At 46.3% G+C, this 20,063-nt stretch overlaps 1 protein-coding gene and 1 pseudogene across 5 annotated transcripts in view; one reads left to right on the top strand and one right to left on the bottom strand.

The window, feature by feature from the left end:
• SSBP3 (single stranded DNA binding protein 3) overlaps window positions 1-20,063 on the bottom strand; it is a 315,215-nt gene that overhangs the window by 14,589 nt on the left and 280,563 nt on the right. For all 5 annotated transcript variants that reach the window (XM_078670343.1, XM_078670332.1, XM_078670351.1 and 2 more), the window contains one exon: window positions 18,870-18,948. In XM_078670343.1, coding sequence (XP_078526469.1) covers window positions 18,870-18,948 — 79 coding nt within the window. The remainder of the gene's footprint in view (window positions 1-18,869; window positions 18,949-20,063) is intronic.
• Window positions 7,391-7,988, top strand: LOC144807871 (transcription cofactor vestigial-like protein 2 pseudogene; annotated as a pseudogene).

The following is a 20,063-nucleotide window of genomic DNA, read 5'->3' as shown; positions in this document are numbered from 1 at the left end:
GTCTGTGTGCTTTTCTCCATCGCCTCCCTCTCCTAACTACTCTCTCCGTGTTGCTTCCCCATCCCTCTTGTCCCCCTACTGCTTTTTCGTCCGTCCATGTTGCTTTTGCATTCAATCCATCCACCCTCCAGAGTGTTGCTCTCAATTTACAAACCCCCCCCAAAAATAATGCTTTTAGATGTGTGCTTTTTTCTTTTTTTAAAGTGTCAGCGTCCTTTTGTAGGCGTGCGCATGTGTGGTGTATGTGATTATAAAAGAAGACGGTTGAGAGTCTTGAAGGGCAAAAACTAGCGAACCAGACGTCCATCCCTATAGGGGCTCGGGGGTGGTGGGGTTCGTAGTGAATACTAGGATGCCCAACAATCTATGCCCCAGTTCAGATGTTTCCCAGGCACATATCAATACTACTGATCTACAGCCAGTTCTAGTGCAGAAAAGGGTTTGTTCGGCAGATAGGAATGGTTGGCCCCAATCTTTTCATCCCAGGTCGAGTCCACTTGAATGGGAACCCTTTACAGTGGCCTGGCGGCAGCAGCAGCCCTCACCATATGTTTGCACTCAGAGTTCTCCCGAAGTAAGGAGGTGTCGGCCAGGAGGGAAAATTCAAAATGGGCTCTGTGGGAGGTCAGCCAACTATGATATTCCTGGACAGGGCTCCTAAGCTAGCCTCTGGAGTCAGAGAAGATTCAGGCTCCTTAAATAATAAGGTAATATACTGGTGTAGAACAACAAGACAATGTTATGCACTGATCAGGAGTGACATTATAGGGGTAGAAAGGTTGTGTATCACTGATCACTGTTATGATAAACTGCGTATCTCCTTTGTTAATAATGATTTGGTGGAAGGTCTTGTGGCAGTCGAAGCTCGTAGCATCTCCAATGCAAACACACTGATTCAAATTAAGTTTCGTGACCCCGCTATGTTGAGAGTTGGATCTCACACGGGTCAAGATTGGGAAGGAGGCAGTCAACAGTGGGTCGACTGCCGCCTTGCACTGACTGCAGCCTAAGTCAACATCCTGCTGTAAGTCTGTTGTTAGGGCTCTTGTGGAGGAACATCTGATCCATCCTCTAACAGCTCCAACACTGATCGATCCTCTACATCTGGATAAGGGGGGGGGACATAGAACTAAGTACAGGAGGAAGACTGATGGATCAGATCTTGCTTTCAGAGAGTGCAAGCATTGGGGGTAGCACTCTAGGGGAATTAGACTCCCCACTCTTAAATGGGATTTTACAGCCCCAGGATTCCCGCATTAAAATATTGTCATGGAACGTAGCAGGATTAACCAAGCTACTGGAGAAGGATGAATGGGGTGTTTTAATTGACACATTTGACATCTGTCTCTTCCAAGCCCCTGCCCACAAAAGTGGGTTTACATCTTTCTGTGTGAATGCAAGACTGCAAGTTAATCCGCAAGGGGTATGTATGGGTGTGTGTGTGTGTATGTATGTATGTATGTATGTATATATATCTTATGCCCATACTTCTTGTTTGTGTACCGATGTACGGTACTATTGTCTTGCACGGGGTCGGGTTACATACTTTATGTACTGGACTCTACTCGTTACAAGATGGCGTCTATATTTGACTTTGGGCTAGTCCTTTGCGATGTCTACTACTGAGTAGGAGCTTTAAAATTGAGTCATGTGCTTAGTGTCATTGACACAGGCTTGCACCGAAACGCGTTTGTTGACTTTTCATTAAAGACCGCTGTGATCTTCACCACCCCCGGAGTGCTGTTGTCCTTTTTAGAGAAAAGAGGATTTTGAGCGGGTATGCGGAATGGAGGAGACTAAAAGCATGATGGACGCTGGCAGTGTGTTCATCGCAACCCACTGGGGAAAATAAACTGATGGAATTGAGTTTGAACACGGCAACTCACTGGAGATAACTAGGCACTACAGCAACCACAGGCCACTGGGGTGGCCACGCCCAGTTGGGCGGAGAAAAAACCTTTAAAATGTTGATGCTTGAAACTGCCATGAACTTTACTCAGCATGATGCCCGTGGCCCTTGACAAAGTGCTCTCAGCATGAAACGCGTTGGGCAGGACGTTTGATTTGTAGCGAGGCACTGCTGCTGTTCTGAAGCGCTTCTTTTCCATTAAAAGTGCGGCGTAATCAACCTACTTTTGTGGCCTCCCTCATTGCAGGCAACTTTCGTTGGATGTAAAAGCGGCACCGCCTGAGCCGCGAGGTGAGGACCGCTGCATGCAAATGCAGCCCCGCTGTGGAGCCAAGCGACTTTGCGGCATTGGGAAAGGTATGCCGAATGGAGGAGACTAAAAGCATGATGGACGCTGGCAATGTGTTCATCGCAACCCACTGGGGAAAATAAATTGATGGAATTGAGTTTGAACACGGCAACTCACTGGAGATAACTAGGCACTACAGCAACCACAGGCCACTGGCGTGGCCACGTCCAGTTGGGCGGAGAAAAAACCTTTAAAATGTTGATGCTTGAATCTGCCGTGAACTTTACTCAGCATGATGCCCGTGGCCCTTGACAAAGAGCTCTCAGCATGAGACGCGTTGGGCAGGACGTTTGATTTGTAGCGAGGCACTGCTGCTGTTCTGAAGCGGTTCTTTTCCATTAAAAGTGCGGCGTAATCAACCTACCTTTGTGGCCTCCCTCATTGCAGGCAACTTTCGTTGGAGATATATATATATATATATATATATATATATATATATATATCTATATCGTCTCCACGTTGGTTCATAATTCGGGAATCTGCAGCGCTCGTGTATGTGCGTTATCCTGTGGCTGAACCCACGCCACTAATATTTGCCAACTTTCTCCACAGGGGGAGAAAAACGGGTCGCACAACCAATTAAAGTATTTGCAATCTTCTTTATTAAGCTTAGTTACAGGGCATATAGCGCATTAGATCTACGCGTTTCGGTGTGTCTCCACCTTGCTCACGATATGCCCTGTAACTAAGCTTAATAAAGAAGATTGCAAATACTTTAATTGGTTGTGCGACCCGTTTTTCTCCCCCTGTGGAGAAAGTTGGCAAATTATATATATATATATATATATATATATATATATATATATATATATATATATATATATTCCAGCTCCAAAGTCCACCTCTGCAATACAAGCACTCTTGCAGAAGGGCGCTGTTAATATGGAGGTGGGTCCATATAAATATCAAAGCTCCGGTTCCAAAAAGAAACACACCGCACTCACGGGGCCCAGGTTGAAGATGCTTTATTCACACGGACGCGTTTCGGTGTTTTGCCTTCATCTGCTTGTGTTTGAAAAGCGGCACAACCTATTATGATGGTTTTTAACATTGGATATGGCACATAAACACCGAAAGAGGACTCTGACCCAGCAATCTTCTGCCCTGATGTATTCTGGGATTTGAAGTCTGTTAAAGAAAATGTTTCTTTATTACAGCACAGTTGCCATCCTCTTTTGGTGTCCTGACGGTCATACTGGCCATACCACCTTAGCGCCGTGGAGTGCACCTTCTCCCAGGACCCCTCGCCTTTGCCACAGGGTCTCTCAGCACTCAGCGCAGGAGCAGGTCAAATGGCCGTAGCTTCCACAGGCATGATTCCTGTTGATGAAAGTTGGCGTTGGCGCCCCGATTCCCTGATGGCGGTGCAATTGCTAATTAAATTCCAGCTCCAAAGTCCACCTCGGCAATACAAGCACTCTTGCAGACGGGCGCGGTTAATATGGAGGTGGGTCCATATAAATATCAATGCTCCGGTTCCAAAAAGAAACACACCGCACTCCCGGGGCCCAGATTGAAGATGCTTTATTCACAAGGAAGCGTTTTGGCGTTTTGCCTTCATCTGCTTGTGTTTGAAAAGCGGCACAACCTATCATGATGGTTTTTAACAGGTGAGTCCCATTGGATATGGCACATAAACACCGAGAGAGGACTCGGACCCAGCAATCTTCTGCCCTCGACAGTTGGAGAAAGTTGTTTCGCATCCACCTTGAGATGGTACGCTTACCCTCTGAAAAGGTAGAATGAGCGTTAGGATTGTTCTTGTCAAAGGAAAGTAGGAACTCAGTTTTATCAGCATAAGACATAGGAACAAATCCTAGATTCCTTAGTAATCCCGCTAAGGGGGCAAAATATATTTTAAATAAGGTGGGGCTGCAATACTCCCTTAGTAAGGTTTGTGGTTTTTTAACAGAAAGAGCAGAGATTTATCGGTTGTGTTCTGTCAGACAGAAAAATCGTCATCCATTTCAGAGCGCTCCCTTGGAGGCCAATTTACGCAAGCCTCCTGAGCAAAGTCTGATGGGAAATAGTATTGAAGGCTGTCGAGAAACACCAGAAGCACAGCTTGTCCGTTGTCCAGGGACATTCTGATGTTGTCAGTAACTTCAATCAGAGCAGTCTCCATACCATGTCTAGGTCGGAAGCCCGACTGAGATGAATCGAGGCAGTTCGAGGCTTCGACAAAATCAGACAGATGTCTATTAATATGCTTTTCTTGTACCTTGCTCAGGAGAGGTAGCAATGAGATGGGTCGGTACTTGGATAAGTCCTCCATAGGGGCTTTAAGATTTTTGCGGATGGGAATTATTTGTGCCGCTTTCCATGCGGAGCGGAGGAGGCCCTTTTCCTGTAGAACGATTCAAGATTGAGCAAATAGGAGCAGCAAGTTGTTTGGCAAGCAGTGAGGTGGTCTTGGCTGGGATGATGTGGCACTTGAGTGCCATGAATGTATCTAACCTCTGTGCATTGTCTGTAACCACAGGGTGGTTTGCCGTGGAGTCGGTCTGAGGACTTCCGGCTGAAGTGATTGTTATAAATCAATTCAATTTTCTGGGTAAAGAGTATTGCTAATTTGTCGCATAGGGCTTGAGAGGGTGTTTCTTATTTACAGCAAGCCTTGGGATTGGTGAAAGTTTTTAAAATCTGATAGAGGGTTTTAGGGGCATTCCCTGCCTGTTTGAGTTTCTGCGCTATATGGGTTCTGAGAGCAGTTTTAATGTTTTTATAGTACTGGGAGAGTGTAAGTTTACATCTTTCTTTATCCAGTATGTCATGTGATAGACGCCATAGTCGTTCATATTTTTAAAGCTGCTCTATTCTATGAGGAGGATTGGGGAGAACCAAGCTTTCTGAGGACGCCTGGCTACGCTGGAAAAAAATTTCAGCGGGACCAGACGATCGATAGTGGTTTTAATAATGGAGTTAAAGCAGACAAGGCATTCCTCCATGTTGTCTGCGTCAGAATTCTGTGGGCTAGGAAAAGTATTTTGAAAATCCTTGGGTGGGAGTTTGTACCACTGTCTGTGCCACCTAGGTGAATTAGTACGGGAACTGTTGGATGTTCCCGGGCCCCTAATATACAACTCTATCAGTGAATGGTCTGTCCAAGTAAGTGGAGAGGTAGCACCACAGATGACAGTAGGGGAGTTAGTAAAGATAATATCTAGCGTATGCCCAGCTAAACGGGTGAGGCCACTGTTGATCTTACATTGTCCCCCTATGAAAAATCTGGACTGTAGGGAGCATAAGGAAACTTTTAGAATATTGCATTGAGTGATACTAGCCAGATTGTAGTATTTTGTGAGGCTATGTTTTCACAGGTATTTTGGATTAGGCGAGCCAAACTGCTACAGTCTGTCATCGATTTTTGATATGAAGTGCTCGATGTTTATTAAGCTATGTGGTAGGATTTTTTTAGCTGCAAACTTTATCTGTGGTTTTAGTTTTTGTATTTCACGACAACGACTGTGACATGAATTTGGTGTTTTTTATATTATGTTTTTAACAATTAATCTTTATGTATTGATATGTATTACGTGTATTTTTATGTATGTGTATTGTGGTTGTCCTGCTGTCTATACTTTTATGATCCAAGGTGATTGAAATAAAGTCAATGATGATGATTATAAAGAGCCACTGGCTGCAGCATCAAATGCTTTTATACATTTTTATTTCTTATAATTTATCCACACTGCACATCATCAGGGATGCTCTGCAGTTTGCATAAAAACCACTGACAAAGCCAGTAGGTCAAATGGCAAGATGTATAGGCTTTGCAAATGATGGTTTTGCTTAATGGGCACTGGAAATATCCTTTTCTATTTTCTTAGGAACCTTCCCTGTCTGCTCCCATACAGCTGTCCTGTGTTGGGGTTGTTTGCAGGAGTCATTTTGTTGTTTGTCCTAAACATCTTGAGGTTCGGCCTTCCTTTTGATCTGGCTGGAAAGGGTTGTGTCAGCTGTCCAAAAGGCTACAACTGAGCTGATGTCGCTTGCGATCCAGATGGCTGACCGCAATAAAACTGCCTCTGAAGCTGAAAAGGGTGGATTTCCTCTCCACCATCTATTATTTGGGATCCTCAGGCTTGTATTGATCCCAAAACTTTTGCAATTTCATTGTCTTTTTTGTTTTCCTTGGTGTACTGACTCATTGTTGCGGATTCACATAGCCTGCATGGTCACCTGAGATTTTTCACCTCTCTTAGGTCTCAATTTATTCTGGCATAAGCACTGTGACACTGCTATTTAGTCCCACACTTGTTCTTTTGCCCTAAATTAGTAGTCAATGAACAGCAAGATGCCAGTACTGATTAACACTTTTCCTTTTTATACGTACCACATTGATATCAAATAATGTGACCACCAGACCTTTTGTCTGTTTGAATCAACCAAAATGTATTTATCCACATAGTCATTTCTATGGATTATTGAGAATCACTGAAAATCATTAAAATTCATCCAAATACCAAAATTTCTTTAGAAAACCACACATCAACATATCTCTCATACCACCATCTGTAACTATTTTTCACACTCACTACTTCACTTTTTTACAATTCTACAATCCTACCACACTCATTCCAGCAGCCTCACTACCATACTCACTAGAACAAGCAGACATTCAACAAGTAGCATGAACAATTTTTGAACACTTTTTTTTTACACAAGACTAAAGGTGAATTAATTTCAACAACCTAATACAAAATTGAAAACAATTTGCATAGATGTACACACTCAATTAGTCACAAATAGGTCGACGCGTTTCGAACACCCAAACAAAAATAGCGGGGTTCTCCTCAGGACCATCAAGCTGCAAAGAAGAAACAAAACTCTCTAAAATAGTAGTGGCAATATGGATTTCAGAAAATTGGTCTGTATAACTTTCACGTAATACCATGATAGATGGCGCATAAAATACACCAGTGGCATTGGAAATAAAGGTCATGTTCAATTGGGACTACGCTGGGCCTCTGCATTGAAGTCAGAGCGTGTAGGAAACTCACGGACCACCATCTGCACCTGCCCCCAACCCCGCAATGGTCTAGGGCTGCGGGCCGCCCATGAAGCAACCGCCTGTCTCCTGCAGAACAAGAGCTGCACGAACATAAACAAAATACTAGCTTCTTCCAGCTATGAGCTGTTGAGATGTTATGTACCAGGTTTGTGGTCCACCCCAGCCATACTTTGCAGCAGCCTATTGCCCATACCACCAGAAGCTCACCTTTACTTGAAGTTGCAAAAGGCCACATAGAGTGCCAGCAGCAATGGCAGCTCCTTCTCCTTCTCCAGCTAGGACCCGGCCAGCATGAAGGAGGAGAAGTGTAGCCCCAAGAAGGAGTGACTGCCTGAGGCAGAGTACCTCAGCTCCCACGGAGTGCTCTGTACCTACTTCCAGGGCGACATCAGCACCATAGTGGACGAGCACTTCATTAGGGCCCTGACCCAGCCCAGTAGCTCCAAGGCCTAAAGGAGCACCAGTGCCTGGAGAGATGGTTGTGGATATCCGATGAGCCAGAGGAGTTCACTCCATACTTCTGGAACAGCACATACCAGCCTTCTGTGCCCTTCTTCTCCCTGGGAAGTCCACTCCCTGGTTCGCACCCAGACCTGCCTTTTGGCTCTAACTCCTACTCTGCTGCATCCTTGAACAGTTACCTTTCTTCAAAACTCTGGCCAAGAGAGGTAATGGTGGGTAGGTGTACAGGAGACCTGTGCCCCATCGTAGACTAAATGCATTTCCCATGAACTGGCATTGAGAGAACTCTAATTTGAAAAATGTTTACAATTGCACATTCTCTGTGGTGACAGGCAGATCTAGCCAAGGGAGGCAGCATTAATGGTTCACTAGTGGTTGCCTGTTTAGATTTTCTGCCTTGGCCTTCAGGGATCCTGCCATGTGGCTGTCCATCAGAAAGGTCTGCTGGTCCAGTCAGCTACAAAAGCACAAGGATTCATGGTGCCATTCAGTCCTGCTTGTTGCAGTTCAACATGGTCATCATTTTCTCTGTGATGACCTGACCAGCCTCCCCTAATGGTTGTAGGAAGGCTTTCAGAGCCAGTTGGACTGCACAAAGCTCCAAAAGACTGACATGGAGCTGTCGCTGCACTGGAGACCTGAGGCTTTGCTTTCCACTTCTCCCAGAATATTCCCAACCCAGTAGTGACATGTCTGTCACAACCTTAACATCTGGATGGGAAGGGACAGTGGCCTGCTGCAGGACATGCTGGTGTTCGCCTGCCACCACAGAAGACCCAAGCCATCTCCTCAGAAACTTGAATGGAATCAGAGAGACCACTCCACTGCTGGGCCCACTGAAACCTGAGGTTCCATTGTGGGGTGCGCTATTCCATCTGGCATATGGGACAAGGAAGCTGCACGAGGCTAGGAACCCAAGAAGCCTCCGAACCATCACCACTGAGACCTAGTACTGAGCCCTAAACATCCAGCTCATCCTAAATGTGCCAAACTGACTGAGTAGGCGGAAAGATCAAGAAAACTACCAAATCCAGGATAGCCTCTATGAAGGCGAATGTCTCTGTGTAGAGCCTCGGTGTGACTTCAGCTCGCTGAAGCAAAACCCTGAAGAGGTCAAGAGAGCACAAGTTATCTGGAGATGGTCTGCAACTGACTCCGACAAGGCAATCTTGAGCAGCCAGTTGCTACAGGAATACATGTATCGCTGACCTCTGAAGATAAACTGCAATAATAACGATCATATTTGTGAATGGCCGAAGGGCAGCCTGACAATTTAGAAGGATTTCAACCTCAGTCTGAATCTGATATCGCATCTATAGAACTGCAAAATGGGGTATGAAAATATGCATCCTCCAATTTCAAGGACAGCATCAAGTCTCCAAGCCCTAGAGTAGAGAGGGTCACCTTAATTTTATGAACTGATATCATATGATTATAATACATATTATTCACCCAGTAACTAAGTTGTTCAGACCTACATGTTTTCTGGGTTATATGAATAAATCATGTTGTGTAAGTGATTGAGAAACTGCTTACTTGCTAATGAGTGGGTGTTAAGTTTATCCGACAGTACCATTTTGTTTGCGCAATGTATGATACCTAGGTTCTGAGGAACACAGGTTATCCCATTGATATTCAGCCTTCCTCACCTATGCATGGCATGCGGTAATATTATGCAGTCCGGAAGGTCTAGATGGACCGGAGACCACTTCTTCCTGGGCAGATCCTGTCTCCGTGTTTTCCTGAAAACCAACATTCTTTTCTCTTTCAGGGGTGCCTCTTAATTTCTTTTTTTTTAAGAACTTGAGGCTCGTTCCTTGGCTTAGGAGTTTACAGAGCTAATTCCTTCTCCTGCTCTAGCTGTCTTTGGTGGCATATCTGAATGCACTGAGTTCTGACATTTAGGCCTTGAGACAAAGATTTTTCATTTGGTCTATTGTCTTCTAACACTGCTCAACACTATGTAGCTGCATGTTTCGTTCTGTCTTGGGGGTGGTGTTATGCACGCTTACTTCCGAGGTGCTCTATCCTTCCTCCTATAGTGATCACCTCTCCGCTATGAGTAGGAGTACAAATGTTTGTCTGCTCTGGTGTCTTTTGGTTGGGACTCAATAGGATCCTTATCTTTGGGAGCAAAATTAACTGTAGTGTTTTGACCTGATCGTTTTGGCTGGGACGTGCTGTGTTGGAAGCATTGTGGGTGTAAGCGTGTGTGTGTGTGTTTGACAAAAGCAGTTTTTCCACATCTTTGTATAATCCTTGATATGAGGGTCAAATTATGTTGATTGTCCAACATCCGAGCCAAACTGCCCCTCCCCAGCCTTTTCAGACCCTTCCTCGCCTTCTGGAAGTCCAGGGTCTCCCAATATTTTGTCTCTGCCATGGCACACTGTGCCCAGCGCAGTTCTACTGTACCTTAAAAGGTCTGGGCAAGAAAGCTTTACAAACCCTTCAGGCTTATGGTACTTTGGCAAAAATAGGTAACAGTCTGTGCACATTCTTTTAAGCAATTCTGTGGTGACACTTTTGGGAGACTCTAAATAAATATTTCCCATCCCTCCAAGTATGAAAACAGTGACAAGGCCAAGGGTTCACAGGTGATTCCCCCGCTATGCTTTTCCAGACTACTCTCGGGTTGAACCCCAGAGGGAAAACCATGTCTTCTTTGGTTTTCATTGTTGTTCTGTTGCCATACTGATGTTTGTGTAATTCAATTCACTGATGGTTGTCGCTGTGACTCTTTGGTTTTTTTTCTTTGTTGATTCTGAGTCCTTGATGGTGCTTTACAATTGAGAAAACAAATCTGAGATTGACGACTACATACTGAGGGTCTCAACCTACTAGGAGGTCGTTGACACAACGCCCGTGGGAGAAAAAAACAGTCTTCAGGGCCCAAATTACTATTGGCGCAATAATGCACAGCAAGCGAATATAAAAGAGATCCTTGTTACAACTCTACATGTGTATATGCTAGGATTTCGTTTACAGAATTGGACCGTGCCCTTCAAACCATTTTAATCTGTCTAGGTAGTTTTAGTTCCAACTTCGCTCAGCTTGTTACAAATACAAGCATAGAAAAGGCATGAAACAGAAGGTTTGTTTAGTGAAACTGGGAAAGAGCAGGGTTTGTGGCCACAGAAGAGCTTCAGTTTAGGTTCAGAAAATGTATATGTGTAGCATTTGTGGCTGTAGATACACATGCTGTGCACACTCCTGCCATCTAGTGTTGGACTGTGCCGTTTACAACTTTTTTTTCTTTGAAATCGTTCACGTCACGAGATCCAGTGATGACTCCTCTTCCAGGTAATGAGCATGGTCATCAGCTCACTTTTCAAATTGATAATTCTCTGCCTTCAGGCTTGGATGTGTGTGTCGTAGCCCCTCATCGAGGCGTATTTGTCTCAGAAAAGTGGACGCCATAGTCTAATATTCACCCCTTGTTGTGGCATAGACATCGGAGACCAATCGCAGAAAAACAGAGTCGACGAGCACTCAGCGCCTTCCATTAGGAACAGAGAATGTTTCGGGTGAGGTTTTTAAACAGACCCAATTTCAAAGGTGGCCATGGTACAATGGTAAGTACCTGCACAACGACCAACATGTGGTCTGCAATTTGTGCCTCTCTCTAGAACACAATGATCAGGACTGTGAGGCATCAACAGTTCAAATCAGAAAAAGACTTAAAGATACCACTGAGCATTTTCTTGCCCACATCATGAAGACCACCACCCAACAGGATGTGACGAAGAGAGAGGAGATCGGGCCTATGAGGAAGGCAAGTACAAGGGAGATAACCTAATAGGTAGCCACCAGTAAGCCGCATCGGAGTCTCCAAAGTCTATGCCGGAGCCAGCGATGAAGGCCAGCCCACAATTTTCTTTTGAGGGAGCCCTGACAACAAACTATAGTTATTCCTGGGCCTTAAGACAAAGACAACGCCACGGGTCGCGAGTACTCTACCCTTCCAGTCCTGACACAAAAAGCACAGCTGCCAGACATTTCGGAGCAACACCATAGAGCGGATAGGCCCAGCAGCCCAATCAGAGAACAAGTCTTGGAGCTCTGCGGCCTAGTGGTTCCAGTCGACACCGAAAAAGGAATATGCTACTTACCAGTATGCATCTGTTCTTGGCATGTAGGGCTGCTGACATTCATATCTGTGCACAGATCGCCGCCTAGTGTTGGGTCTGGATGATTGCACTTTGTTGTCTTGGAAGAGTCTTCGAAGTATCACGAGATAGGTGACTCCTCCCCTGGACTACAGTGCGCATGGGCATCTTCTCCATCCTCAGATTGTTTTTCACCATTGTGGCAGAGATGGAGATATGAAAGTAAGAGATGGCCATGCCAGAGAGAATGCTGCAGCTGCTACAGGCACTGGGGAGGAGGAGGGCGGGCGATATGAATGTCAGCAGCCCTACATGCCAAGAACAGATGCATACTGGTAAGTAGCATATTCCGTTCGAGGCATGTGGGCTGCTGAATTCATATCTGTGCATAGACTGAATAGCAGTATCTCCTCTAGCGGTGGCCACCTGTGCCAGCTGCAGCAGTTTGGAAAAGAGTTTTGAGGACAGCCTGGCCTACAGCAGCTTGCTGTTTTGCTTGCACGTCTACACAGTAGTGTTTAGTGAAGGTGTGAATGGTGGACCATGTGGCTGCCTTACAGATGTCTTCGAGAGGAATATTCCCGGGGAAAGCCATGGATGCCCCCATTTTGCGTGTAGAGTGCGCTCCAGGGGGGACAATTAAAGTGCATTTAACTTTTAGATAACATATTTGAATGCATTTAACTATCCATCTGGCTATTCCTGACATTGAAATGGGATTTCCTTTGTGTTCTGGTGCAAAAGCAACAAAGAGTTGTTTTGTTTTCCTAAATGATTTAGTTCTGTCGACATAGTAGAGTAGAGCTCTTCTTACATCTAGTGTGTGCAGGGCTCTCTCCGCTACTGACTGTGGATTCTGAAAGAATACTGGCAGTTCAATTGCTTGATCGATATGGAAATTGGATACTACTTTGGGCATGAATTTAGGGTTTGTCCGAAGGACTACCCTGTTAGCATGGACCTGCATGAAAGGTTCCTGAATTGTTAATGCTTGGAGTTCGCTCACTCTTCTGAGTGAGGTAATGGCAATTAAGAATGCAACTTTCCATGTTAAGAATTGTAATTCGCATGAATGTAGAGGTTCGAAAGGAGGTCCCATGAGTCTGGTGAGCACTACATTGAGATTCCAGACTGGGGAAGGGGGTGTCTCGGAGGGATCACCCTCTTTAAGCCTTCCATGAAGGCTTTGATTGCTGGCACTTTAAACAGTGAAAGGTGCTGCCTGTTTTGAAGGTATGCTGCTATAGCGGCAAGGTGTAGTCGTATAGAAGAGTATGCTAAGTTACATCTTTGTAAATGCAGCAGGTAACATATAATGTTCTGTATGGAAGCATCTAATGGGTTGATTTGGATATTGTTGCAGTAAATAGCAAATCTCTTCCATTTAGCTGCATGGCACGCTCGCGTGGTTGGTTTTCTTGCCTCCCTAATAATGTTCATGCAGTCTGGGGGAAAGTTAAGGTATCCGAACTCTAAGACCTCAGGAGCCAGATCGCTAGGTTCAGCTGATTGGGATTTGGGTGTCTTATTTCTCCATGGTTCTGAGTTAGAAGATGGGGAGCAAGGCACAGTCTTTGATGAGGAACTACTGAAAGTTCCAGGAAGGTTGTGTACCATGGTTGTCTGGCCCACGTGGGAGCAACTAGTATTAGGGTGAGCGAGTGTTGCCGCAGTTTGCGTGCCACCAGCGGGATCAGCGGTGCTGGGGGAAAAGCGTACGCAAATCTGCCTGACCAGTTCATCCATATCGCATTACCCAGTGACTGCGGATGTGGGAACCTGGCGGCAAAGTACTGGCATTTGGAGTTTTCTTTTGTGGCAAACAGGTCTACTCTGGGTGACCCCATTCCTCGAAGAATGGCTGGAGAACCTGGTGGTGAATCTCCCATTCGTGTATTTGTTGGCTGTGCCTGCTGAGCAGGTCGGCAATCTGATTGTCCTTCCCTGGAAGGTGTTCTGCCAGGAGAAAGATGTTGTTTGGGATCGCCCACTTCCATATGCTCTGCGCCAGATGGGACAGCTATGGAGAGTGCGTCCCCCCATGTTTTTGGATATAGTACATTGCAGTCATGTTGTCCGTCCGGATCAACACCGTCTTGTTGTACACGTATTTTTGAAAGGCTTTTAGGGCTAGGAATATTGCTAGCAACTCTAGTTGGTTGATATGCAGGTTTTTCTGCTTGGTTGTCCACAGCCCTTGTACTGTGTATTGGAGGAGATGGGCTCCCCAGCCTGTCAGTGATGCATCCGCTGTTAGTACTAGTTGTGGAACCGGCTCTTGGAACAGTCGCCCTTTGGAAAGGTTTTGTGGGTTCCACCACTGCAGAGAGTTGTGAGCGCGACTGTCCACCAACACTTGGTCTTTTAGTTGTCCACGAGCCTGGTTCCATTGCCTTGCCAGGCATTCCTGTAATGGGCGCATCTGAAGTCTGGCATGGGGGACAATAAATATGCAGGAGGCCATCATGCCTATGAGCTGCATGAACACTTGAGCTGGCAGGGAGTGTTGTGGCTGGAATTTGCGAATGAGTATCTGCATGCTGGCTATCCTTGCTGTGTTTGGATATGCCTTTGCCACTGAAGTATTTATAGTGGGTCCCAGGTATTGCTGTACGTGGGAAGGTTGCAGATGCGATTTTGCGTAGTTGATTGAAAAGCCTAGGCTGTGTAGCAACTGGATTGTTTGGGATGTGTGTGCTGCACATTGTTGGTACGATTTCGCTTGTATTAGCCAATCGTCCAGGTAAGGGTACACATGGATGTGTTGCCTCCTGAGATGCGCTGCCACGGTCGCTAAGCATTTTGTAAACACTCTTGGAGCCGTGGTTACCCCGAAGGGCAAAACCTTGAATTGGCAGTGTTGACCTTCTATTGTGAACCTGAGGTATTTTCTGTGGGCTGGATGGATGGGTATGTGGAAGTACGCATCTTTGAGGTCTAGAGTTGCTAGGAAGTCTCCTTGCTGTAGCAACGGGAGCACTTGTTGTAGTGTGATCATATGGAAGTGCTCCGATAGTATATATTGATTCAGGGGCCTGAGGTCCAATATTGGTCTGAGAGACACGTCCTTCTTTGGAGTAAGGAAGTATAGGGAGTATACTCCTTTCCCTTGGTGGTGGAAAGGGACTTGCTCTATGGCCCCCTTTTCCAACATGCATTCTACCTCTTGTTGTAGAAGGGTGATGTGCTCTGTGGACATCGGACGATGTCTGGGTGGTATGTTTGGTGGTGTAGAAGTCAGTTCAAGGCAATAACCAGACTGGATAATTTCTCTCACCCACCTGTCCGTGGTAATTGCGTGCCAGACAGCGAGGAACTGTTGTAGTCTGCCTCCGACTGGTGTTAAGTGGTCTGGAGGCAGCGTAATGAAGTCACTGTTTTGTGGCAGTGAAGGCCCTGGTGTTATTGCCTCCACGTCCTCTTCCCTTATTGCTGTTACCTCTGTAACCACCTCTGGCTGTGTTCTTCGTGAAGGAGCCTTGTGTGTTACCCTTGTATGAGGCAGATGTTTGTGAAGCATTCCCTCGTGTATTTGCTCTGTATGAGGAGCGACGAAAGGAGCCCCTATGTTGCAGAAATTGCAATGCACCCATAGATTTTGCGATTTCTGTGTCCTTTTTCATTTTGTCCAAGATGGTGTCTACCGCAGGGCCAAATAGGAAGTCTTGATTGACAGGTTGGTTAAGAATGGTGGACTGCACCTCATTCTTAAAACCGGAAATACGCAGCCATGCATGTCTGCGTAGCAGGACACTAGTATTAATAGACCTAGCTGCGGTGTCTGCGGCGTCAAGCGTACATTTGATGGAGGCGTTTGATATGAATTTACCCTCCTGAATGAGATCATTGGCCTGTGCTTTGAAAGGCTCAGGCAAGTGTTGCATAAGGCTCTCGAGCTGATCATAGTGCGCCCTGTCGTAACGAGCCAGTAGGGCTTGTGTGTTAGCAATTCTCCAGGAGTTGGATGCTTGTGCAGCTACCCTTTTGCCTGATGCCTCTAGGATTTTTGACTCCTTGTCAGGGGGAGGTGCTTCCCCTGTTGTCTGGGAGTTGGCTTTTTTTCGTGCGTTAGCAACTACCAGTGAGTCTAGAGGCAACTGTCCCTTGATGTAAGTAGGGTCTGAAGGAGCCGGTCTATATTTTTTTTCTATTCTGGGATTGATTACCCGTGCCCTGGCTGTGTCCTTAAATATGTCGGGTGCGTGTTTTAGAACTCCCTTTAGCATGGGAAGAGTTTTGACACTTTTTCTGCAGTAGTAAATGTGTAAAACAGGAATTCTTCTTCTACAGGGTCGCTGTGCATGTCCACGTTGTGGAATTGTGCTGCTCTGTCAATAAGCTGGTTGAAAACTACTGTGTCATCAGTGGGTGATGGCCTAGTAGGATAAGTGGGCACATCAGGGATGGGATGGGTATCATATGGGTCTGTTTGTTCTTCCCAAGGTTCCTCCTGAGGAGGATCTTGTGGGAAATCATATAGAGGTTGTGGTTCATACACTGCGTCCCCCTCACCGTCCCCGTGGTAAGAAGGTGATGTAGGTGCAAGAGGTGTGGCAGGCATAATAGGTTGAAAAGGGCTGATGGGTCTTGATGGAGAAGTCCCAAAGTCCTTTCTTTTTAGTGTAATAGGTGAATCAGGTTGAAAGTCCAAGGGCCTCTTCTTCCTATGCAGGACGGTAAATTTGCCAGTCTCTGGGTTAATATATATTTTGGCTTGGTCGTCTGATGGATCTGGGTGGAATAGTTCTTCCTCTACAGTCCTGGGTTTAGTGTTTGACTTTTTGTGGTCGACAACACTAGTTTTTTTCGATGACTTTTAGAGTTTTGTTGGACTTTTTAGGCTCGGGGCCTGATTTCGGGTCGACAAGTTTTTTCGGTTCGACCAAAGTTTTCGGGTCGACACGTTTTTTATGCTCCGTAGGCTTCTTCGGAGGAGTGTCTTTCACTGGGTCGATGTTCTTCTTTGGATCGACTGGTGTTTTTGGAGCCGTTGGCTTCGGGTCGACAGGTTTGTCTGGCTTCCATGGTTTCGGTACGGCACCGGATGCCGGGTCGACGGGTTTTGGAACAGCAGGCTTGTTCGGGTCGACGACCTTCTTCGGTTCGGCGCCCTTCGGCTGCGTGCTTTTGTTCGGGTCGACTGATTTTTTTGGGGTCGACGGCTTTTGGCTGAACGGCCTTTGTGGGGTCGACAGTCTTTTTTGGCTCGACGCTCTTTGGCTGTGCTGCCTTTATTGGATCGACGCCCTTTGGGTCGGTGACCTTTTTTAGCTCTGGAACCTTCTTCGGGGCGATGGTACTGGGCCCTGGGGTTTCTGAAGGTTTCGGTTTCGGAGCCGAGCCGGAAGGCGGGGCTGTCGAAAGTCTTTTATGATCTTGGCTAAGGCCTTTTGGCGATGCCTCGACCGGAGCCTTTGGTAACGGGACAGTTGGTGTCGGAGGTGTTGTACTCACGATTTGCCCTGACGGGAGTTCGTCGTCGGAGTCAGAGTAGTCCTCGACGGTGACGATTTCTAGGTCCGAGTCCTGACCGTCCGGTAGTTCCTGGTCATCATCGAAGATGTTGTCCGGTTCCGGTACCTGTCGCTGCATTTCTTGCCTAGCGGCCCGTCGGATTCTTATAGTTTTCTTCGACCGAAACTGGGCGCAGGCCGAGCAGGTTTTTTTCCCTATGGTCTGGGGAAAGGCAATTGTTGCATACTGAATGTTTATCAGTATGTGGGAACTTGGAGTGGCATTGTGGGCACCTTTTGAAAGGGCTTCTTTCCATCGACGGTCGGCTCACGTGGCGTCGAAAAGGCCCAACGGCCCGCGTCGACGACCGGATCGAGATGGAAGGTTGGATCGAGTAGAGAGGTACCGAACGAGAACAATACCGTCGGAGCCTAAGGCCTTTTGGCCTTTAGAAAAGTTTTCGATTCCGAGTTGGAGTATAGGAGTTTGCATCCGAACCCAATGGCGGAAAAAAACAATCTGAGGATGGAGAAGATGCCCATGCGCACTGTAGTCCAGGGGAGGAGTCACCGATCTCGTGATACTTCGAAGACTCTTCCAAGACAACAAAGTGCAATCATCGGGACCCAACACTAGGCAGCGATCTATTCACAGATATGAATTCAGCAGCCCACATGCCTCGAACAGATTTTTTAAGCCGAGAGAGGACGAGAGGCCTCTCAATCCTAATCGAGTTCCTAGCCACAAACACGAAGCCGAGGCAGTGAAATCTCAGAACTACGGATGCCACAACTACCTTAAGTCATGGAGTCTAAGCCTTTGGCGTCAAAGCTGTCAACATCGGAGCAATCTGGGCTGAAGAGGCAGCTGAAAAGCCCTAACAAGGACATTATGGCACCAAACTTCAAGGCAACCCTGAAACACTCCTCACCGGAGGAAGGGTAGGGCCTTATATTTGAGAGACCTTGATTAATTACAGAGAATCTCTGATACAGCATCAACTAAAGAGGCATATGATCAACATCAACAAAGGCCAACACCAATAACTCACACACACACACTAACACATATTCTCCAGGGGATGATATGGAGGGGCCTTCTGAAAACCCTAAGCCCTGACAATCCTTTGGAACTGTATAATGCCGACCCACAGGATGTCCAACATCTTGAGCCATTCTGTGTTTAAACTTCCCGAAAGAGGATAAGTTATTACACTGTCAAATGGATGTAAAAACACAAAATGGGGCCCAATGAGTTTATTTAGCACCACATTGAGATTACATACCGGTGGTATGTGGTATTACCCTTTTCATACCTTCCATGAACGCTTTGACAACAGTTATTTTAAACAGTGAATGGTGTTCTCTATTTTCTAGATACACAGCAATGGCTACAAGGTGAAGACATATAGATGGATGTGTAAGCAAGGCCTGATAGTTGCAGATGTAGTAGGTAGCGTGATAGATTTTATGCTGTGGGATTGATAGGGTCATTTTGTTGAGGCATATTGTAACAGATGCAGATATTTGGTGTCACTTCACAAAACTTTTCATTCAGAAGATTGTGCCTTACCTAATGATCCATTCATGTGATGCGGTTCCATTCCACCCATGCCTCCCATGGGTCCATCAGAACCAGGCCCCATAGGGAACTAAAAAAAGAACAGAGGAAATCACAATTACCTAATTCACAACAATTAGCAGGTTGTGCTACAAAATTTACCATCTTAAAAATAAAGTAAACATACATTTTTGCACAAACTTACAAGCACTTGCATAGACCACACTTGCATCATTATGAATAGCTTATGCCACTCACTATCATGAATGGAAGTTGAGTCTAAAAACAAAGAAGCAAGGGGGGCAAACACTAAAAAAATTCTAGCATTTCCACAAAAAGAAAAAAAGAAGAATGAAAATAAAAATTAAAACAACCACTAGCTGAGCCAGGGAATAAGGGGTCCTGGAAGGGCCTATGAATCTCACTGAATTACTACAGCATCTTATTATAATTGCATCCACAACCATCCCCCTTCCATTCCACGACTCTGGGAGCAGTGTACTGAGCAGAGAAACAACAACTTGATCAAAACCAAACTGACCCTTTGTTTTCTTGACTGGTATCTTTTATATCAGTATATTTTTCCAGGCTGGTAAACATCATGGCTGCGAGGACGTGATTGTGCTCGGCTCCCGCACCGGAGTCCCGCAAGAGCACTGTAATCGGTGTCCAGACTCACCCAAATGCCGAAAATGCCACTAGTCTGGAGGCACAATACTTAGAGACCACTTTTGGGGGGGCGCAAGGGTAGTGGATGAGCACACTTCAGCTGAAGCGAACCTGTATCGCAGCCGTCTGCCTTGTATGACGGCCGGGCAGTGTTCCAGCTAGTTCCGCTACGCTGTGGGCCTGGGAGCGATCACTTGACTGGCGATGGGCGAAAGCGGCACCTCTAAGGAGAGGAGATATTGGTGTTTTGAAGCTGTAAAGCGACGAGGGGCTGACGTCCGATTCCAGACACTGCGGACGGCACCCTGGTAGCGGCAAAATGGCCGACTTTGCCGAGATGCGGATATGGGGCTGAAGGAGACCCCACAGGGGTACGGAGGGCGGCCAAAAACTGGGAAACGTCATGGAATCGTGAAACTGAGCCCCAGGCATAGCGGGCACAGCACCGATGGCCATGTGAGTACTCTGAGCGTTGTAAGACCGAGCGGAAGTGCACCCCCCCCCCCGCACTCCGGTAGCCCCCTACAACAGCAGATT

Source organism: Lissotriton helveticus, chromosome 1_2 (assembly GCF_964261635.1).
Source record: "Lissotriton helveticus chromosome 1_2, aLisHel1.1, whole genome shotgun sequence".
In the NCBI taxonomy this organism is placed as follows: domain Eukaryota; kingdom Metazoa; phylum Chordata; class Amphibia; order Caudata; family Salamandridae; genus Lissotriton; species Lissotriton helveticus.
The sequence above is the reverse complement of the archived record's forward strand: the minus strand, read 5'-3'. Positions and strand labels throughout refer to the sequence as shown.